This window comes from Erithacus rubecula (genome assembly GCF_903797595.1).
Source record: "Erithacus rubecula genome assembly, chromosome: 17".
Classification (NCBI taxonomy): domain Eukaryota; kingdom Metazoa; phylum Chordata; class Aves; order Passeriformes; family Muscicapidae; genus Erithacus; species Erithacus rubecula.
The window spans coordinates 13,928,632-13,954,029 of NC_136669.1; the positions used below are offsets into that span (position 1 = coordinate 13,928,632).

General features: G+C 51.1%; 1 protein-coding gene across 1 annotated transcript in view; it reads left to right on the forward strand.

The window, feature by feature from the left end:
- RAB11FIP3 (RAB11 family interacting protein 3) overlaps positions 1 to 25,398 on the forward strand; it is a 70,176-nt gene that overhangs the window by 39,050 nt on the left and 5,728 nt on the right. Inside the window, exons 4-11 of the mRNA XM_079321067.1 lie at positions 3,118 to 3,305; positions 7,969 to 8,142; positions 12,231 to 12,365; positions 17,245 to 17,280; positions 19,654 to 19,747; positions 21,622 to 21,725; positions 23,755 to 23,895; positions 24,695 to 24,776. Coding sequence (XP_079177193.1) covers positions 3,118 to 3,305; positions 7,969 to 8,142; positions 12,231 to 12,365; positions 17,245 to 17,280; positions 19,654 to 19,747; positions 21,622 to 21,725; positions 23,755 to 23,895; positions 24,695 to 24,776 — 954 coding nt within the window. The remainder of the gene's footprint in view (positions 1 to 3,117; positions 3,306 to 7,968; positions 8,143 to 12,230; positions 12,366 to 17,244; positions 17,281 to 19,653; positions 19,748 to 21,621; positions 21,726 to 23,754; positions 23,896 to 24,694; positions 24,777 to 25,398) is intronic.

Consider the following 25,398-nt stretch of genomic DNA (forward strand, 5'->3'; position numbering starts at 1 on the left):
GGCTCTCCAATCCCTGGAGTTTACCTGAGCAGGCAGAGATGCCTCCAGGTGGCCCCATGTCCTGTCAAAATTGGGAGTTTTGAATGGTGGTTTTTGCAGGTGTGGCTCTGGGGAAATCCCTGCTGGAGGAGCTGGATTTGGGACTGGGAACCTCCATCAAACCCTGATCCTGTTCCAGCTTGGAATTCTGTGTGTCCCAGTTTGAATGTCTGAGGTTTGCCTGAAGCACCTCAGGGTGTGTTTTATTCCATAAAAACATAAAATGCACTGATAATGGTGACACCAGCCCTGCTCTGAATGTGGCACAGATGTTCCTGGGGTGGCTGTAGCCCAACCTGGCTGTCCTGAGCCCATGGATGTTTTTAACATGTTGTATATTTTGTATTTGGCTCTTTTTTAAGCTGGAAAAAAATGTTCACTCTCTGCTCACAGGAAGGCAGGGCTGGCTGAAGGAGAGCTGTGGCAGGGGGGTTTGAAGGGTCAGTGCACAAACCAGCTGCTCATGAGGCCATAAATAAGAACTTTCTGTACCCACACACTTGCCCAGGGACAGAGGTCTAGCTCTGACAGGCATTTGGCAATACCTGAACCCCCTTGGTTTGCCTATCTCCTCCTGGCATCTCTTCTTGAGGTTTAGTTACTGATTCTGTGGTGAAATGTGCAGCAAAGTTCTCCACGCTCGTGCTCAGGAGGATTTTGTTTACAGTTTCAGCTGCTTCTTAAATCATTGTCCACTCAGGTTTAATTTTAATAGGGCTCTTTTGCTTTTGAAACCTCATCTAGGCTGGTATCAGAAAAAAAAATACAATTTTTAAATAATAAATTGATGCATATCTTTGGTGTAGCTGAAGGACAGTGGTTGATGTGCTCCTATTCCAAAAGAGTTGCTCCCAAATCCAGCCTGTCCATTCATGTATTCCCATCAATAAGGTGTTTTGGAACAATTTGATGGAGAACTCATAGAATCATAGAATGGTTTGGGTTGGAAGGGACATTAAAGGTGCTCTTGTTCCAATATGTGACTAAGGCACTGTTCAGCTCCTGGCTTGCTTCATGTTGAGAGGGTCAGCAGTAACCACAGCAGGGTTTTAAATCAAATTACTTGTGAATTGGGAGTGTTTGGAGGTTTTTTGGCTTCTTTTAATGGTTGTCTTTGCTCTGTGCTTATTATATTTCAATTTGCTCATTATAATACTTTGACCTGTGCTTAAATTTAAGCTTTTCCAGTGAGAAGGGGGAGAGGGTTGGTATTCAAAAAGCAGCCTTTATTTTGTACTGTGCAAGCAAAATTATTTCCAGTTTGGCAAGAAATCTTTTTCAAACAGGGAGAAGGGAGGGGAATGTGGCTGCTGTCACCTCTTGGGCTCTTCCTGTCTGTGACCAAGCCAAGGCAGGTCAAGCCTCTGCTTCCCCTTGTCCCTCCTGCTGGAGCATTAATGGTGTTTCTAGAAAGTGCAGCATAAATCCATTAAAGCTCTTAAGGAAGTCCCAGCTTTAGATGTGTAAGTGGTTTTGGTGGATTTCTGCTTTTTTGAGTGGGTGGGGGCTTTATTCAGAGGCTTTTGTTTCTCTCTGCAAGACTGGCACAGGCTGTGCCCTGCTGGGGTTGACTGGAACAGCCCCAGACTCCAGCTCTGTGCAGGTTTATGCTGTGTTTAACTTCAGGGTGGTGTCCTGGAGGTGCTGGTGTCCCCAAGCCAGGTGGAAGCTGAGCCAGGCTTCCAAGAGGAGCTCCTGGCTGTGTCCATCCTGCTGAGTGTGGTGGGCACAGGGGCTGGGAGAGCAAAGCCAGGCTGGACTGAGTCACTTGGCTGCTCCCATGTGGAGTGGGAATTGCTGCTATCAGCTCTCTCTCCATCCCTTCAAGGTTTTCTATTCCCTGGAAGTGTCCAAGGCTGGGCTGGATGGGGCTTGGAGCAGCCTAGGATAGTGGAACAGACAGGGAGTGGAATGAGATGGGTTTTAAAGTCCCTTCCAACCCAAACCACTCCATGATTTTATGAATACAGTGCTTTGGGAAACATCATTTTCTCCAAAATCCTTGGAAAAAGCCCTGAAAGCTGTTCTGTGTGCAGAGGAAAAGGGTTTAGCTTCAGTCATGCCTGCATTCACAGTGCTGCTGTTTCTCTGTGCTGGAGGGGCAGCTGATCACATGAGATCCCACCAGGAGGACTTCAGGGGGAGCAGATGGCTTTCCATGAGCAGCTGGAGGCTGGACAGGAGGGCCCCCCACCCTCTGCCCAACCAGGGATCAGCTGGAGCTCAGCACAGCACTGGCAGATCCCAAAACTCCTTGATTTACTCTAAGCCTTGCTGGGGAAATCCCCAGATCTTAGGGAAGGGGCTGGCACTGAGGGGTAACAAGAGCTTTGGGTTTTGGGGGGTTTGGGGGGGTTCTGCTGCTGCTGCCATGGTTCTCCAGACATCAGGATCTGAAGGAATTGATGCCCCTGCCTGTGTGTGGAGCAAACAGGCAGGATTGAAGCTGAACACCTGCCTGGGGGTGCAGAACTGGGAGGAAAACACAGCTCTTGCTCATATCAGTCTCTTAAAACCTAAACCCTGCTGCTTTCCCAGAGCCTGCTCAGTGATGGATTTGAGATCCTGCTCCAGCTGAAGTGTGGAGATTTGAGTCCCTGCAAATCCAAAGCTGTGATGAAGATTTAGAAGCAGTTTATTTGCTGTTGAGGGATGGAAGGTTTTACCAGACAGGGCAGAAAAAAAGGTGCTCCAAGTGCTAATTGGGAGTTTTGAGTGGTGGTTTTTGCAGGCAATTCAGATTAATAACATGTCCTCTTGGAAAGGGGTGGGAGAAAGCAGCAGTGGTGGAAAGTGCTGAGTCAGTGGTGGGTAGTTCCTCCTGCCCTGGCCAAATCCATCCTGGCTCACAAAAAATCCTCCCTCCAATTCTTATTTACTCCCTATTTTTGTGATCTGCTTCTCAAGCCCTGCAAAGGCTGAGGTGGAGCAGTACCTGAGCCTGGGGTGATTCCTGTGCTCAGAAATGCAGCACAGCCAAAATTCCCTTCTTCATCCATGTTTTGACCCTCTCTGCCACGAATCCACACAGCTCATCTTACTGTTTTGCTTCTTGTGATTTTATTTTTTTTTAACCAGGCAAATGAGGTGACTGACAGTGCCTACATGGGCTCAGAGAGCACCTACAGTGAGTGTGAGACCTTCACAGATGAGGACACCAGCACCCTGGTCCAGCACGAGATGCACGACGAGGTGGAGACCGACAGCGCCATCGACTCCACCGTGCACTCGGAATTCACAGATCCCATCGAGGAGCCAGAGCATGGGTGAGTGGGAGCAGCCAGCAGCAAACCCCCCATGCAGGGCAGGCAGTGAGACACAGCCTCAGGGGGTCACATCCAGCAGGCAGAGTTTGTCTTGCTGGAACTTGGGTTGTTCTTTGTGTTTGTAACAACCAAAATAGCTCTTCTGGGGGAATAATGAGAATAATTAGGCTGGTTTGTGTAGGCTGCTTTGGAGCCTGGCCTGGCAATCTCTTTGAGGTAATCGTTGCTTGCCTTGGGAGATCTTCTGTACCCTCATTAGCATCTTGAACCTCTAAAATAACTTCTCAGGTGATCCAAACACCTGAAAGACTTGCAGTTTTTAATCTATCACTTAAGCCAGAAACACAACATATAATTTTCCAGTCAGGAGGGGAACTCGTTCTATTTTTGTTTTCCCTGAAAACATGCATGTGCCCTTTGATGTGCAACCACCTCCTGTAATAACTGGTTTGAAACCTCTGCCTGGAGCAGAGAAATGTGAGCCAAGATCTCCTTCCCCGGGTCTGAACCGCTGCTAGCAAAACTGCTCCTGGGCCCACCCCATTTTTGGAGGAAAAGTGGGGTTTGGGGTGAAACTGGGATGCTGGAAGGCAGGGAAGACCTCCTTTAGGATCAGAATCACAGAGTGGTTTGGGCTGGAAGGGATTTTAAAGCTCATCTCATTCCACTCTCTGCTGTGGGCCGGGGCACCTTCCACTAGACCAGGTTTCCCCAAACCCATCCTGGACACATCCAGGAGTGGGGCAGCCACAGCTTCCCTGGAAAATCTGTTCCAGTGCCAGGTTACTGCCCCAAAAACATCAATCTGCACCAAAACCTCTGGAATCATCTTTGCTTAAGGTCTGGAACACACAGGATGAGTTTTGTCCCAAAACACAAGGCTGCTGGTGCTGGAGTGCTTCCCTCCCACCCCAAAATCCCATCTGGGGGCCTGGGAGAGGCAGTGAGCAGCTCTGCCCCTGGGGCTGAAAGGGTGCAGTGGATTAGAGCAGAAATGGGATTATCCAGCTGGGCAGCACACCCAGCTCAGTGCCAGTTAAATTGGGAGATAATCAGCTGTGAGCTGCTGTCAGCAGCACAGGGTCCCTGCAGGGGTCATGGCAGCCTGCGTGCCGCTGGGGAGAGCAGCCTGCTTCAGATTCACCTGCCTGTAGGTACAGACCCTGCACTGGGACATGGGGCTTCTGAGGGCACATGGCTCCTGCTGCTTGCATAGCATGGGGCAGCAGGACAGGAGGGATGGTTTGTTGGAAAGAGTCCAGAGAAGCCATGGGGATGCTCCAAGGGCTGGAGCCCCTCTGCCCTGGGAGAGCTGGGGGTGCTCATCTGGAGAAGAGAAGGCTCCAGGGACACCTCAGAGACCCTTCCAGGGCATAAAGGGGCTCCAGGAGAGCTGGAGAGGAACTGGGGACAAGGGATGGAGGGACAGGACACAGGGAATGGCTCCCACTGCAGAGGGCAGGGATGGATGGGATATTGGGCAGGAATTGTTCCCTGGGAGGGTGGGCAGGCCCTGGCACAGGGTGCCCAGAGCAGCTGTGGCTGCCCCTGGATCCCTGGCAGTGCCCAAGGCCAGGCTGGATGGGGCTGGAGTAGCCTGGGACAGTGGGAGGTGTCCCTGCCATGGCAGGGGTGGGATGGGATGAGCTTTAAGGCTTCCTTCCAACCCAAACTATTCTGGGATTCCCTGCTGCCCCAGGTGTGGGCTCAGGAAGGTTGGATGTCCTTTGGGTGCTCTGTCCAAGCACAGTGGGGCCTATTCCCAGATTGTTAAATGTGAGCAAATTCCAGGGAGCCAAAAACTTAATTTGATTTACAGTTTTGAAAGGTTTAAAATGGGAACCTCTGGGAGTGCTGAGGACTGATTTTGGTACCATCAGACCCACACAGGAGGACACCTCTGGTGCCCAGGGACAGCCAGGGCAGCTGCTGGGCTGAATCAGAGCTTCAGCATCACTTCTCAGGAGCTGTCAGAGCTCAGCATACCTGACATGGTTTGAGCTTAAAGATTGTTCAGGCTGTGTGTAGTAAAGATTAGTTGGACTCTTGACCCTGAGCCTCAAGATGGGAATAGGAAATAAAATTTACTGCCTGAAGCACCAGGTTGAGGGTTTCCAGATACCTGATCAGATCTGCTTCTGTACAGTGCTTATCAAACCACAGCCCCAAATTTAGAGTTCTGGGCTTGAGTTTTGCTTCTGAATTAACAATTCCACCCCCTGGCTTCTATTCCTGGAGAGATTTCCACTGCTTTTGGTGAGGGTCTGACTCACCACAGGGATGGATCCCATTGTGGAATATTGGTGCTTCTCAAGGGCACGAGGGGGATGTGCAGATGTCCACAAGCTGGGCTGGATTTATTTGTGGTTAAATAGAGATCTGGAGGGCTGACATGCTTTTATTAGTAGGATAAGGGAAAATCCTTCAGATGGAGCAGGTTTTTGTCATAAATGGCTTATCTGTAATCTTTTTTTCTTTCTGGTTTAGTCCAGCAATCTGCTCATACCCCATTTCCCTCTCCAAGTAAGTGCATGGAGATAAGGGCCTAGCCAATTTCTGTAATAAGACAATGTTATTATTATTATTGTTTTTAGTGTAGAATTCTGCAGAGCAGAGTGTTGTTAAACCCCCCAAAACACAGACCTGTGGCTCATGGCCCTTTCACAGCCCAGTTGTTGCAAATCCCTCCTGCCTTTTCTCCAGCTTAATTTGAAATCTTCCATAGTCCTGTGCAGGAAAGGGGGCTTGGCTGGGTGGGCAGGCCCTGGCACAGGGTGCCCAGAGCAGCTGTGGCTGCCCCTGAATCCCTGACAGTGCCCAAGGCCAGGTTGGATGGGGCTTGGAGCAGCCTGGGACAGTGGAAGATGTCCCTGCCCATGGCAGGGGTGGAATGAGATGAGCTTTAAGGTCCTTTCAGCCCAAACCACTTCATTCTGTGGCTCCATGCAATGGAAAGATTTTTCCAGGGACAGTGACTGTGCTGAGCTGTGTCCCCTCAGGAGCAAGGGACATCCCAGGGGTTGTGCTGGGTGTGTTCAGGCTTTACACTGAGCCTTAACACACTGCAGCCTTCAGGATGGAGCAGCATTCCCCACTGCAGGATTGTCACACACAGCATTTTCCCAGCAGGAGCAGGGGAAGGGCTCCTTTGTCTTGCTGGGGGTCTGTCCCAGCTGCCTGAACCCACCCCTCCCCAGCAGCAATCCCCCAGGGTTATGGGGTTAAAGCCCAGGCCCTTGAGAGGATTAGGCAGCAACAAGCAAGTGTGAGCCTGGCACGGGCTGCCATGGAGCTCACAGCATTGAGGATGTGGCTGGGACATGCCCAGCTCTTTCTCTGCCATACCACTTACAGAAATTGGTATTTTATTCTCACCACCCCCAGCCACTGTCCTGCAAGTCTGAGTGCCCCCAAATCCTGTGTTGCAGCTGCCAATGAAAAAACTTGGTTTCTTGGGGTAAAAAAATCAGCATAATATTTCCAGTGGTGCCTGGGCTGTTTCTGTCTTGTCCTGCTCTGCCAGAATGACACACATCACCTGGTGGGGTGAGGTGGGCTGGACACCAAGGAACCAAAGCTGCTTCATCCCTGCCCTCCACAGCTGGACAGGAAAAGAGAATATTACAAACTATCTCATGAGTTGAGATAAAGACAGGGAGAAATCACTCATCAAATGCCATCATGGGCAAAACAGACTCAAATTTGGGATATTAATTGAATTTATCACTGACAAAATCAGAGCAGGGTAATGAGAAGTGAAATCAGACCTTAAAAACACCTTCACCCCCCATCATCCCTTCTTCCCAGTTCCCCCTCCTTTCCCCAGTGGCACAGGGAGATGGGAGTGGGGGTTGTGGTCAGTTCATCCCCATGTTCCAGCCACTGCTCAGGGAGAGGAGTCAGAGTCCTTCCCCTGCCCCACTGTGGGATCCCTTGCACAGGAAACAGCTCTCCATGAGCCTCTCCAACCTGAGTCCATCCCATGGGCAATGATTCTCCAAGAACTGCTGCCCTGTGTGTCACTTCCATGGGGTCACTCCTTCAGGCACAGTTTGTGTGGTTTGTGATCCCACAAGCTCACAAATCCCACCAGGATCCTGTCCCAGCATGGGCTCCTCTCTCATGGCTCCACAGGTCCCTGCCAGGACCCTGTCCCAGCACAGCTTCCCAGGAGCTCACAGCCCCTCTCAGGCCCCCCCTGCTCCAGGCCTGGGCTCTTCCAGGGGCTGCAGCTTCATCTCTGCACCTCCATGGGCTGCAGGGACTCAGCTGCCACCCCATGGGTGTCCCCACAGAAGCTCAGGGTTGTGCCAGGATTCTCAGGGCAGTCTCAGCTCCAGTGCCCAGAGCAGCTCTCTCCTCTCTCCTGCCCTGCCCTGCAGAGCTGTTCCTCTCCAGTGTTCTCACCCCACTGTTGTCTGCACTCATTTCAGTTGCCCCATCACTTTTTTTTGTGTTTTCCCTCTCAAATCTGTTCCCATTCCTGGTGATCCCAACCTCAGCCAGCAGCGAGTCCATCTTGGAGCCACCAAGGATGGGCTCTGCTGGACATGGGGGAAGCTCCCAGCAGCAACTCCCCTGCTGAGTGCTGTCCACACAAACCCAACAGTCCTGCAAGGATGTCCAGGATGCCCCCCTCTAACTGTGCCTGTCTGTCCCACAGGTCCCACCCCCACGAGCTGGCCCTGGGCTCTGAGCTCAGCCCCTCCATTGTCACTGTCATCAGCGGGGAGGAGCACTTCGAGGACTACGGGGAGGGGCACGAGGCCGACCTGTTCCCAGACCCTCTGTGTAATGGGGAGAACAGCTTTGGCAGCTCCTCCTTCCTCTCTCCCAGGTAATGCCCAGCCCTGGGGATGCTTCTCTGCCTTGGGGTTTGCCACACGGGGTCTGGCAAGCTCTGGGATAATGGGCTTGGAAGTGGAAGAGGAATTCCTCCCCTTTCCTTTCCCTGCTGACACCCTGCAGAAGGTGGAAGAGCTGTCTGCATTTCCAGCATTACATTCCTACTCCTGTTAGGGATGAACCTGCCAGGAGAGAAAATCACCTGCAGCTTTACCCCTAATCCTGCAGGATGACTCTTATATTTTCTTTCTCTTTTATTATTTTGGGTTTTGATGCAATGTTTGCTTGGATTTGCACAGTTGCAGCAGCATTCCTTCTCTAGGATGTGTAGAGCAGGAAGCAGGCTGTAGCATTTCTTCCTTGCTTTAGGGGTCTGAAACCAGGAAAAAATCCATTTTCCAGTCTGAGCAGGGTGAGCTAAGGAGCTGGTATGGTGGTATAAACCCCATCAATACTTACTTTCTAAATAAAACAGATAAAAACTGGAATATCATCCAGTGCTGCAATCCACAAAGTCTGGGATGACAGGTAATGCTGGGAATGTGTTCCTCCATTGAAAGTGTGATCCCTGCCAGCCACACATCCATGCTAAAGACAAAAACACACTTCATTCTCTTTGGAATGACACATTTGTGTCTTTCTGCAGCCATTTAAACTTCTCAAAACTTTTTTTTTTTTTTTTTTTTCCCTGTCTTCCTGTTTTCTCCCAGCTTCCCAAACCCCTTCACAGAGTTTGAACAAATCTGGTTGCCCAGGGCTGGCAGGGAAGAGCAGGTCAGGGCTCATTTCTTTTTGGCTGGTGCAGCAGCAATGTTGGAGGTGTTAATTGCAAATAGGAGAGCTGCTGTAAAGAATTCCCAACCTTTTCCTGGGATATCCTGCAGTGGGAAAGGCACAGTCTCTGATCCATGCCTGTCCTTGGCTTGCTCTGTGCAGGAGTGTAGGGCTGGCTGTGCTGCTGTGGCATAGGAAGAACTCTGATTAAAAACCAGCCTTGCTATTCAGTTTTCCTTGAGGATGAGCTGGCAGCCTCATCCAGAAGGCCCCTGGCAAGAAAATACCCAGCTAAAGGAGCTTTTCAATCACTTAAAGTTTTTCTTTAACATCAGGCCAGAGCTCCCAGTTTGCCCACACTCCCAGTGTTCCAGTGTTGCTCTGCCAGGGCACCATCCCTCCTGCTCTGTCTCTGGACCTGATCCACACCTATCCCATCTTCCCTCTGCTGGGAGGGGCTCTCTGGGCACGTGGCCACACAGGTTGTGGTGGTTTGTGCTGGAGACTCTCTGCTGGGGCTTGCTGGGGAGGCAGGCTGGAGATAAACCCTGCAAAACCTCTGGAGTCAGGAATGTGGGACTCTTGGAGCTGGAGGATTTCCTCATGCCTCTCAGGTCTAGCCTCCCCCTGGATGTTTGCTGTGTGTGAAGTCCTTCCCTAAAGATTCCCTGAGCCTGTGCAGCTTTTCTGACCTTGGTTAGGAAGGGACAGGACACAGGGAATGGCTTCCCACTGCCAGAGGGCAGGGATGGATGGGATATTGGGCAGGAATTGTTCCCTGGGAGGGTGGGCAGGCCCTGGCACAGGGTGCCCAGAGCAGCTGTGGCTGCCCCTGGATCCCTGGAAGTGCCCAAGGCCAGAATGGATGGGGCTGGGAGCAGCCTGGGATGGTGGAAGGTGTCCCTGCCATGGCAGGAGTGGCACTGGATGAACTCTGATGTGCCTTCCAACCCAAATCATTCCATTCCTGAGCAGCCCCAAGGTGTTTAAACACACAGGAAGGGACCACAGGCTGTCCCTGGTTCAGGCTGAATGGCTTTTTTGGCTGTATTTTGAATACAAAGAACAGCATCATTTGTAAAGATCCCCATCACCACAGACCCTTTCCATGCTACAGGAGTCTCTAAATGGGAACAATTTCTAGAAATTCTCCTGCCACAACTCTAGAAGATGAACACAAACCCCAAGAGCCTTCAGGGAGCACCGTGGAGTTCAGTGCTTCCCTGCCTAGTCCTTGTATGTTTGTTTGTGATCCCTCCTCTTGAGTCTTCCCTTGCATATCCCTCCAGTAGGAAAAGCCTCTTTGCAGCTCTTGGTGGGAAATAAGGGAAAAGCTCCTGTGCCCATCCCAGCCAGCAGGAAGCACCAAGGACCTGTGGAAGACAAACATTGGTGCAGGAGATGCAGGGAGGCACAGGAAGGCTCTGTCAGAATCTGCTGAGCTGGAAGGGACCCATCAGGATCCAGGAGTGGGTGGGGACACCCCAGGGCTGAGCTCTCACCCACTGCACGGGCAGGGGGCCAGGGCAGCCACAGGCCAGGAGGATCTGCACCCAGCCCAGGAGCTGCCAGGCTGGCCTGGGGCTTCTCCTCCACACTTCACTTCTCATTTTGATTAATGCTGGTTAAATTTGGGTTCCCACCTGGGAAGGGAATGCTCCCAAGAGCACCCAGAAAAGGCAAATCTCTTCCCCCAGGTGCCACACAGCTGCTGTCACCTCTTCCTTGCACAAACCCTGAGCCACCCACCTGTCTGCTGCTGGAAAAAGGTTATTTGGGGCCCCACCTGCCCTGAATGTTAGGGGAAATGGTTTTCTATTGAATTTTTTTTTTCCAGGAATGGAAAAGGATGATAATTTGGCATTTGCTGGTGTCCAGGCTGTCTGAGGAGGCTGGGAAATACTGTACAGACAGCACAGACTCCAGGGGTGACCCTGGGGCAGGGGCTGAGCCAGGGGACCCTGGGGTGTCCCAGCTCTGCACATGCCCCAGGCCAGGAGCTGCTGGTGTGTTTCTGTGTCCAGGGATTCACTGCCCCTCCAGTGCCTCTGGGTGTATCTTGCTTGTGTTTGCTCACACCTTTACCTGTCTCTCTTACTGAACTGCTTGTGTTTTTCACTATTTAACCTTTCTTTGATTCACATCCGTGGCTTCCAGAAGCATATTTTCCTACAGGCAGGATTTGTGGAATCTGTTCCCAAATTAACACAAACCATTTGTTGCTCAGAATCCCCTCTGCCCTGCCCAAATCATGAGGAAGTGTCTCCCAGCTTCCTAAGCTGTGAAAGTCCCACAGACCCCCATGCCCCTTCCCAAATGGCATTCCCTGCAGGAGCTCAACACTGCTGCTTGGCTCTTCTGGGTTTTGCTTTGCAGGAGAGAGGGGTTAAACTGTACCTGAGCATTTAATCTTGGCTTAAAAGCTGTTTGCAGTGAAAGTCTGACTCTGTGCATTACCAAGGCAGGACTGCAGCAGCACAGATGCTCTGCTTTTAAAGCATCCCATTGGAAAACTGACCAAAGGACCATAGAATCTCACAGTATCCTGAGTGGGAATAAATCCACCAGGATCATCCAGTCCAACTCCTGGCCCTGCACAGACACCCCAACAATCCCACTCTGAGCATCCCTGGTGTCCAAACACTCCTGGAGCTCTGGCAGCCTCAAGGCTGTGTCCATTTCCTGGGGTGCCTGGGCAGTGCCAGCACCCTCTGGGGGAAGAAATTTTCCTAAAATCCAACCTAAACCCACCTTAGATTAAGCCCTGGCTCACAGCACCCAGTTCTGCAGCGTGCAAGTTCATTCTGCTCTTACTGAGGCAAACCAGGAGCCTCCTGAGACAGATTGCCTGGAAAATTCTGTTGGAAAATGAACTTTGCAGTGCTGTAGGTTTGTGAGAAGCACTTACCTCAGCTGCCCTGGGCTCTTAGGGATTGAGATTGGAAATATGGGCCAAACTCAACTGCTGGGAGTCTTTGAGAGGAGAATGATGGAAGTGTTGCTAATTATCAACTATATACATTCTATTGAGCAATTACAAATTATCAATTACCTATGTATTGTTATAAACCATTCAAAATCAGAAATTATCCATATATTACTATAACCAACTCCATATTTGCTTTAATTTGACTTTGAAAATGATGGTGGGAAGCGACCCAACCTGCCTTGACTTTCTAATTCAAATTTCATACCTCCCACCAAAAATCCCCCCTACCTTGAAGGACCCTGAGCTTGTGGAAGCCACGGCTGCAGCTGCTCCCTGTGCCTGGTGTGCTGCTGACATGACCCTTGTGATCTCTCTAGCACCAATCCGCTGGCTGCGAAACTGCACAGCATTCTCGCAGATGAAACTTTTGAGTTTTACTGTAGCCAGTGCCACAAACAAATCAACCGCCTCGAGGATCTTTCTGCTCGCCTGAATGATCTAGAGATGAATAGGTAACCGTGTGCATGGCCATGGCAGCCTGGGGATGGTGTTGTGCCTGGGAAGGCTCTCCTTGTCTGGCACAGCTTTTCCCTGGCTCCGCGCTGGGGAGAGCGGGTGGGGAAAGGGGCTGAGTTTCTGCAGGTGCTTCAAGTGCTGGAGGTGCCTTTAATGCAGGCACTGTGTAACAGCACTGGGATTTTGCACCACTTCATTAGGGGTTTGTCTCAGTCTCTTCTGCCTTCACCCAGAGCCAGGATTAACAAATACATGAAGGAAATGGATTTTCTCGTGTTCGGGCTTGGTTGGTTATTAAATCTTATCAAAAGTACAGAAAGTTCAGCAGCACTTCCAGCTACCTGCCAGAAGTGAGCAAAATGGAGATGGATCCAGCTGCTACAAGGTCTCTTAAAGCTAAAGAATCCAATAGGGAATTAACACCTATATTATTTATCCTTTTAACCCAATAACTAACTTCCCATGACCCTCAGTGTGACACTGACTGACCAACCAGCAACTACAACCTGAAACCCATGAAGGAAGATGAACAACAAAAGAGACACAATCCAAAATCCTCCATCTTGTCCCATGCCTATTACTATATTCTATTACTATAGTCTATTACTATATTGCATTACTATATTATATATATATATATTGTTATGTTATAAAAACCTCAAATTTAAAACCCTTTACTATGTGAAAGCACACACTTCTATTTCACTACACTACACTACCCATCATTTTTACTCCATCACTCAAATTTAGCAGCCTTCTCCAAGGTCTCAGGGCAAAAGCAGTGTTCTCCAGGGGGTCAGTGCCAGGAAGCACAGAAAGCTGAAAAGCCCCAGGTTTGTGGGATCCAGCAGCCAGACAAGGAGAGTGTTCCCTGCCCTTTGCATGCCTGTGCATGGTGGGTTCCATGGGAGCCATGGTCAGTATTTCTGTCACCAGGGTAAGACTGGGAATGCTCTGGAATGGAAGGGACAGCCTGAAGGCATCAGTCTGCTCCACAGGAGCAGTAAAATGTTGTCTCACCCAGCTTTACCCACAGCCTGCCCACCGTGGTGTCACCATGGGCTGGGGAGATGTGACAGACCCCAGGAAGGTCAGGAGATTTTGGATGGCACTTTGGAGGCTTCCCAGGCAGCAGCTGGATGTGTTGTCTGACCAGTGGGGAAGGATTTCTGCCTGTTGATTGGTTCTTTCAGAGCTGGTTGCAGCCCTCTGGGTGGAAGGATGGTGGCATTGGTGATAAATCTTTCTTCTCATGGCTGTTGTGGCTTTTCAGACCTGCTTTTTGGTCATGTTCTTGGTCTCTGTCCTTTGCAGGGACAGTGGGATCTGGGAGTTCTCCTGATCTATGGGAGGACAACTGGAAAGCAAATAGGAGCTTGAATTTAATTGTTTTAATGAAAAGAAAGTCTCTCCCTATATTTTTCTTGGTTAAATAGTTGTCTTTGCTGTTGGAGGCCTTGAGAGTCAGTGATGGGTCTCAGGTTATGCAGGTATTAAGGAGAACACTAGTTTTCTCTGGAAGCCCCACTTCATTTCAGTTTTTCTCCACCACATCTACCTGCAAAGCTGAACTAACACCTCAGAGCCTCCTGTGATGGGATGGATTTTCTTTGGAGCTTCTCTGTCCTGTGGCCAGGGTGGGAATTCCACAGGCTTTGACTTGCCCTTTGTGAGTAGATGCAATTCCTCCATCTGTGTTCAGGCTTTCCCAAGTACAGATTTAGTGGGGATGTGTTCCAAGGGCCTGTGTGGCAGGGGCAGTGCCCTCTCTTGGTGTGGTGTGGGTGGGAGGTGTCCTGTGCAGCATTTGGGACATGCAGCACCTCTGCTCCTCCCTGCAGCACCACTGTGAGGCCCTCAGAGCAGGGAACTGCACCAAAACCTGGACTAGCCTGAAGACACCTCCTGCAGGGGATTCTGGCAGCTGGGGTGAAGCCCAAAGCACCCCAGAACAGCCTCACTCATAAAGCTGCAGGCACATAGATGGTGTTTTATCCTTGGAATAAACTGGGGAGCTTGCTCCCAGCATTGGGGTGCTGCTTCCCAAACCCACAGCATGGGAAAGCAGGGAAGAATCCTCCAGGAGCTTGGGATGAAGTGTTTTGTGCCTCTGTTTTGTTCCAGTGCCCTTGCTGGTGTCCCAGCCTTTGGACACCACAGGTGCCATTGCTTCCTCAGGAGATTTTTCCAAAGGAAAATATTTTTCCCCCCAGTGCTGGAGCCTTTCCTTACAATTCCTGGCAAACAGCAGGGTCTGACCTCCTCCCCTTGGGTGCTGAGCAGCCTTGAAGCCCAGCCAGCAGCAGCTCTTGTGCTCCCTGGAAATGTGGGATTTGAGGATGCACTTTGACCCGAGGGCTGGTCACCCTGACAACACCCCCAGGCAGGTTTGGGGGTTGCTTTACAAAGCAAATTGTCCTCAGCTATTTTTAATCCCTCCTTTGAAGAACTCATGTTGCAGCTCCAGGCAGGAGTGGACTTCCAGATGATTTGATTTGGTTTTTTTCCCCTAAAACTGAGCTAAGCACCAGGGAATGCAGTTGCTGCTTCTTGGATTGGAGCTGTTCCTGCTGCCATCACTGAGTGAGGATTTGGGGTGGCCTGGTGGCATCTGGTGACACCAGCATGGGTGGAAGATGAGGTACAAGATGAGGTGCAAGCCCTGGCCACTTCCCCAGCACCAGCCACGACCAGAAGACTGGAGGAGCATCTCAGCAAGGAGCTGGTTCTGGAAAAGGCTGGATTTTCTCAGCAGGGAGAGCCTGCAGCCTGTCCCCTGCAGGTGGGACAGGGTGTCACAGCCCTTGGCTGCAGTCCTGTGGTGACACTGATCCCTGACCCCTGTGGTATGTTGGCAGCTGGCTCAGACATGGATCCAAGGAGTGATCTCTGTTAGTTTTCCATGAAAACGAGAGAGAGCTCGTCCCCCTCCCCAGCCACTGCAACAGTGCTGTGCTCAAAATCCACACAGGGACACCACCAGCAGCTCCCAAAGCCTCTGAGCCCCTGGTGATCCAGAGCCCAACTGTGGGATTGTGGCTGTGGAAGGGCAGAAGGATGGATTGATGCAGTGGGAAGAATGGATTGATGCAGTGGGAAGGATGGATTGATGAAATGGGATCATGGCTGTGGGATGGATGGATTGATGCAGTGGGATCCTGGCTGTGGGAAGGATGGACTGATGCAGTGGGATGGATGGATTGATGCAGTGGGATCATGGCTGTGGGATGGATGGATTGATGCAGTGGGATGGATGGATTGATGCAGTGGGATCCTGGCTGTGGAAGGGCCGAAGGATGGATTGATGCAGTGGGATGGATGGATTGATGCAGTGGGATCATGGCTGTGGGATGCATGGATTGATGCAGTGGGATGGATGGATTGGTGCAGTGGGATGGATGGATTGATGCAGTGGGATGGATGGATTGATGCAGTGGGATTGTGGCTGTGGGATGGATGGATTGATGCAGTGGGATGGATGGATTGATGCAGTGGGATCATGGCTGTGGGATGGATGGATTGATGCAATGGGATGGATGGATTGGTGCAGTGGGATGGATGGATTGATGCAGTGGGATGGATGGATTGATGCAGTGGGATTGTGGCTGTGGGATGGATGGATTGGTGCAGTGGGATGGATGGATTGATGCAATGGGATGGATGGATTGGTGCAGTGGGATGGATGGATTGATGCAGTGGGATGGATGGATTGATGCAGTGGGATGGATGGATTGGTGCAGTGGGATGGATGGATTGATGCAGTGGGATTGTGGCTGTGGGATGGATGGATTGATGCAGTGGGATGGATGGATTGGTGCAGTGGGATGGATGGATTGATGCAGTGGGATCATGGCTGTGGGATGGATGGATTGGTGCAGTGGGATGGATGGATTGGTGCAGTGGGATGGATGGATTGGTGCAGTGGGATGGATGGATTGGTGCAGTGGGATGGATGGATTGATGCAGTGGGATGGATGGATTGGTGCAGTGGGATGGATGGATTGATGCAGTGGGATTGTGGCTGTGGGATGGATGGATTGATGCAGTGGGATTGTGGCTGTGGGATGGATGGATTGATGCAATGGGATTGTGGCTGTGGGATGCATGGATTGATGCAGTGGGATGGATGGATTGATGCAATGGGATTGTGGCTGTGGGATGGATGGATTGATGCAGTGGGATGGATGGATTGATGCAGTGGGATTGTGGCTGTGGGATGGATGGATTGATGCAATGGGATTGTGGCTGTGGGATGGATGGATTGATGCAGTGGGATGGATGGATTGATGCAGTGGGATTGTGGCTGTGGGATGGATGGATTGATGCAGTGGGATGGATGGATTGATGCAATGGGATTGTGGCTGTGGGATGGATGGATTGATGCAGTGGGATGGATGGATTGATGCAGTGGGATTGTGGCTGTGGGATGCATGGATTGATGCAGTGGGATCCCGGCTGTGGGAAGGATGGCTGTGCCATGGTCCCCAGTCCCTGGGGGCTCTGGGGGAGCCCTGGGGTGCTGTGGGGTGGGGACATGTGTCTCAGTCTGCCCTCAGCACCGGGCTGGATCCCCCCCAGCCTCCCTGCTATTCTTAGCTCTTTCCTGGGGGATCAGTTTTCAGGCAGGGCCCAGCAGGAGAGCCAAGCTGGCAGGGGGCAGGAGCTCTCCTCCAGCCTATTCCATGTGCTTTGTTATTCCTTGCTGTTAACCGTGGGAGTGCCCCTCTCCTGCCCTTTCAGGGGTTTGGGGGTGCATGCCAAGGGCACTCCCTGCCACAGCAGAGGATGTGCCCCAGAGTCCCTGCAGTTTCCTGTTTCCCTGGATCTCCACTGTCAGCTTTTCTAACTCTTTCCTGTTTTTTCTTCATTTTGCAGCCCAAATAAAAGACTCTCCAGCAAGAAGGTGGCAAGGTAAGCTCATGCTCCTGTTGTTGTTTGCTTGATCTGTGTGAGTTGTTTGCTCTGCAGAAGGAAACTCAGAATAAGCTTGGAGAGTTGTATTTCAGGATATATTCCCTAGTGCTGGGGAAAAGTGGGTTTAATTCTGGTATCTTTTTTCTGGAATTGGGGTTTCTCACTTGTGCCCACGGCTGGGGGCTGCTGGCAATCTGATTCCTTCCAGGAAAAAATGGGGGGCTTTCCCCACACTCTGTCCTGCCAGTGCCCAAGGAGGGGTGACATGGAGGAGGGAAGGAGTCTCTAGAAGGACATACCCCTCTGGGATGTCCCCTCCCAGTATCACCATGTCTGCAGAATTCTACAGACCAGACCAGTCAGTAACCCCACCTGGAGGGATTCTCCAGCACCCCAAAAATCCCAGCTGCCTTAGACAGCTCTTGGTCCTGTTTTACTTCACTCCAAGTCACCCTCAGCACTTGGCTTTGGGGAGCAGCTCCCCCTGCTCAGTCAGGAGCTCTGGGGCACCTGGGTGGGCTGCAGGTAACTGCTTGAATGGTTTAACTCTGGTTTAGCCCTGGTTTAATGCTGTGCTGCTCCTGTCCTGCACAAACATTTTGTGTGATGTCTGTCACCTTTTCCATGTGGGCATTGTGGTCCCTGACTGCACAGGGATTGGATATATTGGTTATATCTGGCAGTTTGCTGTGGATCTCTGGAGCAGAGGGTCCTTCTCTCCCCCTTCAATGTCACCTTTCCTCTCCCAGCTCCCACATCTCTCCTGTTCCCATGCCATAGTGATTTTAAGGATAAACTGTCTCTTACCTGCACAGTTCTGCCTCTGCCACGCTCAGGAGGGAGATTTCCCTCTCTGTTTGTTGGATTTCTCCCTGCTGGTTTCCCAGCAGGACAGGGACACTGTGGAGGACCAGGCAGCTCAGTTTGGGAATGTTCCTGTTCCTGACACTCGCTCTGCTCCCTGTGCTGACCCAAGCAGCTTCCCTGCACCTCTTCCTCCCACTGTGCTCTCACACCTTTCCCTTCTCCATTTTTTCATACACTCAGCAATCTCCTCTGGCACAATTCTCCCTCCTGGAAAGGAAGCAGATCCTTGATATTACATTTCCTACTTCCACTCATCTTACTTTCTACAGCTTTGTTAAAAACACTGGCAGGAAGGAGGGCTGAGGGGAGCAGCCTGTCCCCAGGTTTCCTGTTTTAGAACTCGTTTTTGTCCCATGCCTGGCACAGATAATTTTGTGAGGATTTGAGTTAAATTTTTGGGAATGGAGATACCCTGTCTTATGGGGGATTGAGCTCTCCAGGGCCTTTGCTTTTTTGAGGCAGGGATGTGTGGGCTTGGGTAAATATTAGTTAATTGAGGAGCAGTTGGGTTTGGTTTGTGATAAGGAGGGAGATAACAGAGTTTTGCCGAGCCAGATCCTTAAGCTCAGCCCAAAGCAAGTCCTTTATTGCAGATACTGTAATTAGTGAATAATCCCAAAACATTTGCTTTTAGAAAATTGATTTTATTTTGGTAAGTGCTCTTTCCTCATTTCTGTTATCCAGCTTCTGCTTGTGCCAAGAAATCTCAGCTGCTTAAGCCCTGTTGTGCTTGGCACGATTTAAATGACAAATGTGCCTGAGACTTTAGAATCTAAATATAAACCAAGGGTGAGGATGCAAAATCAGGCTGTGGTCTCTTGGTAAATGCCAGTTGTGCTTAGTGAGTCCTGGCATGAACACACTGTGTGGTGGGAGGAATTTGAGAGCCAATGGTACAAATTCCTGGGGAAAACTGAGTTCTAAAGAGAGCTGTGTGGTTTTGTCACCCATCCGCTGCTCAAAGCAGGAGAGCAGAGTGTTCTCATCCTGCCTGGGGTCCTGGGCTGGCACACAGCCTCTTTCCAGAGCAGATCCCAGCCATGCTGAGGGTGCAGCCCCTCCCAGGGTGTCCTTTAGCTTGTCACAAGGCCAGGACACTGTCACAAGGCCTGGTTAATGATTAGCTCACCCTGGTCTGGGGGCTCGCAGCAGCTCTGGGGGGTTTTCTCCCTTCCCTCCCCTGACACCCCCCTTTTCCCAGCCCTATCAGCACTGGGAGTACTCTGGCCTTTGCTGGCTAACCCATGGCCTTGGGGACAGGGCTGAGGGAAGCAAGTGGCAAGAGGGAGCTGTTATCTGCCATTCCAAAGAGCAGTGATCACAGTGTGAAGTCCCAGGAGCGTGCCCTGTTGGCGCTCCCAGGCTTTCCCGGGAGCGCCGCTGCTGAGGGGACATGCAGCACTGCTGAGCCACCCCTGGGCCAGGGGGGTCCCCTGGTGTCCCCATGGTGCTGGTGCTGATGCCAGTGCTGCTCTGGGTGGGGGTGGTTTGTCTCTGTTTCAGGCAGCTGCACCAGACCAGCTCTCTGGCCGTGGGGGTGATGGAGGAATCCCTCAGGGACAGCCTGGAGTGCACCGACGAGGACATCACTGACAAGGTGGGGCTCCTTCCCTCCTGCCCTGCCTGCCCAGTGCCTTTGAGCTGCTTTGGCCTGAGTTCTGAGATGGTGGGAGGGAAGGATCACAGGTGAGGTGGGAGCAGTGCTGTCTGTGTCACCCTGCAGTGTGGCTAGCACCATCCTAGCTTTAGGCTGCTATGGGGCTCAGACAGCTCCAGGAGCCCCCCAGGTGAATTCAGCTTCTCTGCTAGCCAGGAATGAGATCCTGGGAGTCACTGTAGAGGTTCTGGAGGCTGCTTTATTTCTTCAAAGGGTTCTACCAGCAAAATCCAGTACACAGCACAGCAAGTGGTTTTTATAGGTTTGGGGGGGATTGGGATTCTAACCAGTAAAATTATAAGTTGAGAACTCTCTAATTACTTCAAGATTCTAGGTGAGAAAAGACCAATCATCTAGTAAAGTTAAAGACCAATAGAAATCCTAAATGGTAACAGGGGTTTCAGTTGGGGGGGAACATTTCTCATGGAAAGTTTCTCAGGGTATGAGATCCCAGGGGCCCTTCTCAGGGCCAGTTGTATCATCCACACTTCAGGATCAGTGCCTTGCAGTGCTCCAGTGTTGCCAGGATCAGGCTGAAGCTCCTCTCTGGGTGCATGGGAAACCCTCCCATGGAGGGGAGGGAGGAGGAGAGCACTCCCAGGTGCTCTGCAGGGTCAGGAGGTGACCCTGGATCCTTCTCTGGGGCAGTGGCTTTCCCCAGAGTGCTGGGAGGAGGAATGGACTGTTCACAGGCAGCATTTTCACTTCTCCTTCACACAAGAAGATGTTCTCAGGTTCTGCTTTTCTGAGTCAAGCCACCCAATGTGAAACAGAAACTTCCTCTCCTTCACACACTCTCATGCTGTCAGAGCTGATTTTGTGCTGGTGCTTATGGGTTTTCCTGGGGTGTTACAAGAAAAGAGTTGTAGGATAAGATGGGAGCACAGGAAAGATTTTGTTTGAGTACCCCTAATTAAAAAACAGGGAGAAGAAGCTATAGGAAAGAAGCTAAGATTGTGTAAATGTCTACTGAAATCCTGAAACTCCTTAGAAATGTTTTTTTAGCTCTAGAATATGAATGTCTCAAGGAGCTGTGTGTGAAAGAGAAATGTGTATGTGTGTGGCTGCACTTGGAAATAATTATAATGCAGGGAAGACCTTTAAAAAGTAAATAAAAATCAATATTTTTCCAAGGCTGGAAGTTGAATAAAACAGTTGGGTTCCTAAAGGCATTTGATTTGGGAAACCTTAGATGGAAAAGGCAGTGCTGGGAAAGGCCTTGTGTGTCTGCAGGGCCTCTTTAATACTCCCATGTCTCCTGCCCTTCTCCCAGAGCCAGGGTTTGGCTTTTCCAGATGTGCTCCTCATTTCTTCTCCCCCAGGATTGTTTTATGTGGAATTTGAATGAATTAAATGCAAATAGAGCTGGAATAAACCCTTTACAGGTACAGGTACAGGTACAGGTACAGGTACAGGTACAGGTACAGGTACAGGTACAGGTCCTTCCCTACCAGCTGGCACTGATCTCTCCATCTGTAAATTCAGAGTTTCCATCCTGTTCCAGGCTGTGGGGAGTTCTGCCACCTCAGGGCTGCACATGGAGCTCTGGAGATCCACCAGGATCTTTCCCTCTAGCCTCCCTTTAGGATATCATCAGGAAAGGGTTGAAGAAAGGAAAGAGTGAAGTGTTTAACCCCAAACTGATGGGAGCCATCAGAACCTGGGAAACCGGGGTAGAAAAGGATGTTTAAAGGGATGCTTTGAATGGAGGCACAGCTGCCCAATTCCAGTGGGAACCCTCCTTGTTCAGGGATGCTGTGGGTGCTGCTGTGTGTTTGGGGCTGTCCTGATCTGATCCCTGTCCCTGCTGGCAGGTGGTGTTCCTGGAGAAGAGGGTGACAGAGCTGGAGAAGGACACGGCTGCCAACGGGGAACAGCACAGCCGCCTGCGGCAGGAGAACCTGCAGCTGGTGCACAGGTAAAGCCTCACCTGGCAGCTGCCCCTCCCCCTGTGCAGCCCACAGCCCTCAGCAGGGACACATCCCATCCCAGCTAGGGCAGGACACAGTGACATGGAGATTCTGTATTTCATGTGCTTCAGTTATCTGGACCTGCAGGACTTGGCTTTTGGTGATTTTTACCTGTGACTTGAAAACCATTGCTGGAGCTGTGCCAGGATGGATTTCAGGAAAGGTTCTTCCCCAGAGGGGCTGGCACTGCCCAGGCTGCCCAAGGAATGGGCACAGCCCCAAGGCTGCCAGAGCTCCAGGAGTGTTTGAGCCCTGCTCATTCACAGGGTGGGATTGTTGGGGTGTCTGTGCAGGGCTGGGAGTTGAAATCCATGATCCTTGTGGCCCCTTCCCACTCAGAATGGTTTGTTGTTGTTTTTTGTTTATTTGTTTTTTAAATGAATGTCCTTTTCTGCTTCATGTGTTCCCCCCAAAAAGGTCTCTGGAGCTCTGGCTCTTGGCTTTTTAAAATACATTCATATTGATTTTTTTTTTTTTTTTATTTACTATCTTTTCTTGCCCCATTTGCCCCTTCCAAGTGGTCTCTAGAGCTCTCAGGTTTGCCTCCTGCTGGATCCTGGCCAGGATGCTGCAGCCCTTTGGATCCCACATGATCTAATCCCTGTGTGTGCTAATCTGCCAGGCTTGATTCTCCCAGCATATCTTTACCCTGGGCAGATAAATCAGCACAGTTTATCTATAGGGCTGTAATTCTGTTAAGTAACAGTGGTGTCAGGGAACTGAGCCACTCAAACTAAGGTTTCTGATGAACTTGGGAGCAAGGGAAATGTTTTCACTTCAGCACCTTGGCCTGGAAGTGTTGCTGACCCTGGGTGAGCTCAGTGCTGGGGAGGAGTGGGATCAGCTGGGAAAAGCCTTCTGTGGGCAAAGGCATTGCAGAAATCCCAGCCCCATCCCTGGCAGTGCTCATGGCCAGGTTGGACAGGGCTTGGAGCAGCTTGGGATCATGGAGCCAGGCTGGGAGAGCTGGGGGTGCTCACCTGGAGAGGAGAAGGCTCCAGGGACACCTCAGAGCCCCTTCCAGGGCATAAAGGGGCTCCAGGAGAGCTGGAGAGGGACTGGGGACAAGGGATGGAGGGACAGGACACAGGGAATGGCTCCCACTGCCAGAGGGCAGGGCTGGATGGGATATTGGGCAGGAATTGTTCCCTGGGAGGGTGGGCAGGCCCTGGCACAGGGTGCCCAGAGCAGCTGTGGCTGCCCCTGGATCCCTGGCAGTGCCCAAGGCCAGGCTGGATGGGGCTTGGAGCAGCCTGGGACAGTGGAAGGTGTCCCTGCCCCATGGCAGGGGGTGGAATGAGATGAGTTTTAAGGTTCCCCCAGCCCAAACCATTGTGAGATTCTGTGATCAGCAGCTCTGCTGACACACAGGGAAGGGTGACCTGCAGATTCCTTAGTTTTTGTTGGGTTCACAAGAAAATGAAAAGAAGGATTGAGGCTGTTGCCTTTTCTCTGTGCAATGAGACCACTTCATGCTGGAAACAGCTGAAGGAGGATTTTTCTGCCATGGCTGCTGCAGGTGGAACCACAGCCCTGGGATTTATGTTTGGATTAGATGTTCTTAAAGGTCTTTTCCAACCTCAGTGACTCTGAGATTCCCATTAAGAAATCTCTATGTGTGTGGCTGCACTTGGAAATAATTCTAATGCATATAAGACATTTAAAAATAATTAAAAATTAACTTCTTTCCCAAGCTGGAAATTGAGTAACATTCTTGTGTTCCTTAAGGCATCTGACCTGCGGAGCCTTTGATGGAAAAGGTGCTGCTTCTCCCACTGGGATACAGTGAAACTGTTTGAGATGGTGATTGGTGTATTTTCCCTGGAATTTTGTTCTGTTTTACCATCTGCTTCTCCCAGCTCACCTGAGGGGTGGGAAGGGGATTGGGAAAAGCCTGGTCCCTCCCTCCCTTGAGCTGTCAGCCTGCTCCAGGGGGTCTAAGGGAAGTTTCATCCCCCTTTATCCTCCTGTCTGCAGGGCAAACGCTCTGGAGGAGCAGCTGAAGGAGCAGGAGCTGAGGGCTGACCAGACCCTGCTGGAGGAGATCAAGAAGCAGAGGGAGCTGCTCAGCAAAATGGAGAGGGAGAAGAGCATTGAGATTGAGAACCTGCAGGCCAGGTGGGGCTGGGGGTGGCAGCTCTGCTGGAGCCACCCCAAAGTCTGTGCACAGGAGCTTTTAATTGGTTCAAAGTGTGACTAAAGTCATCACAAACCCTGAGTTTTGGTTATTTCCACCTTTCACCCACAGACCTAATCTTGGACTCTTTATTTGAGCTGCTCTGATGCATTTTAAGTTGGGCTCCCATCCTTTATCCATGTGCCTGCCCTGCAGAATGGGGATGAAGAGGGGATTTATTAGTGTTTCTCCCCATAAATGACTCTCCTTGGAGTACTTTAGGGCCCAGATATTTTCCACCTTGATGGAGACAGGCAAACACCTGGGAAAGAAGAATCCTCCAAAAAGGCAGAGTGTCCCAGCCAGGGTGCTTCATGCTGCCTGTTGGATCCCAAAGGAAGAGGTGGGCTGGGAGAGGTGTCAGTTATCTGGCAGGGTGTTTCCAGCTATCCCAGAACGTTTTGCTGTTTACAAACAGCAAAAATCTGCTGTTTGCAGTCCATGGAAGATGAAGGCAGTGGGGTTTTACCTGGGAATGCAAAGCCAAAGCCCTCTCTGACCCTGTCTCTGCTGCTGAGGCTTGTCCAGGGACTGAAAAAGCCCTTGGAACAAGGAAAAGCACTGGACCTGATGGATGTCAGGATTGTGTGGATGCCCCTCTCTTTCCCCTGGCAGCAGAAATGCCTCAGGGTTTGCCTTGAACAGATGAATCCCTGCTGGCTTCCCTTTGGTTAATAGTCCTGGGGATGTTTTCTCCCACTCTGGGATGCTGGATGAGTCTCACAGCTGTTCCCTTTGCAGGCTGCAGCAGCTGGATGATGAGAACAGTGAGCTGAGGTCCTGTGTCCCCTGTCTGAGAGCCAACATCGAGAGGCTGGAGGAGGTGAGGCCAGGGGGTGCCTGGTTCTGCCTTTGGGATGAATTTCCATGAACATGAGATCCATTGCATGTAACAAACCAGTTGCTTCCACTTTCCAGTTGCTGCAGACCCCTCTTTGGACAGCACTATCCCACACAGTTTTCCTTGCAGTTTCCCACTGTTCAGCCTGGGGGCTGGGAATAAACCCCTGACAAATCTCTGTGGCAGTGGCTGCTCCAGAGGGGACTCGTGCCCTCTTGTGGAAGCTGATCCCTGTCCCTGTCCCTGTCCCCATCCCTGTGACCAGCCCAGTGCAGGGGAGGAGGAGCAGGGATGCTCCATCTCCATGTCCTGGGATTTGTGAATTGGGTCTTCAGAGATCTGTGTGACCTCCCAGCCCCTCTCCTGTCACCCTGCTCAGGATCCAGGGCCCTGCAGGGCTGGGGGCTCCCTGAGGCTCCTTGGGATGGGCAGGAGCCTCTTCTTTAGGGATAGTGTGGGTTACAGGCTGGGGCAGAATTAAGATTAAAACTGAACTGAAATCAAAGCTCCTCACCCAGCTGAGGGGCCTGAGGCATTTTATCCATGTTTAATCCCACAGGAGAGCACTGCAGCTCCATCCCTCTTGGCATCCTCCCTTCATCTG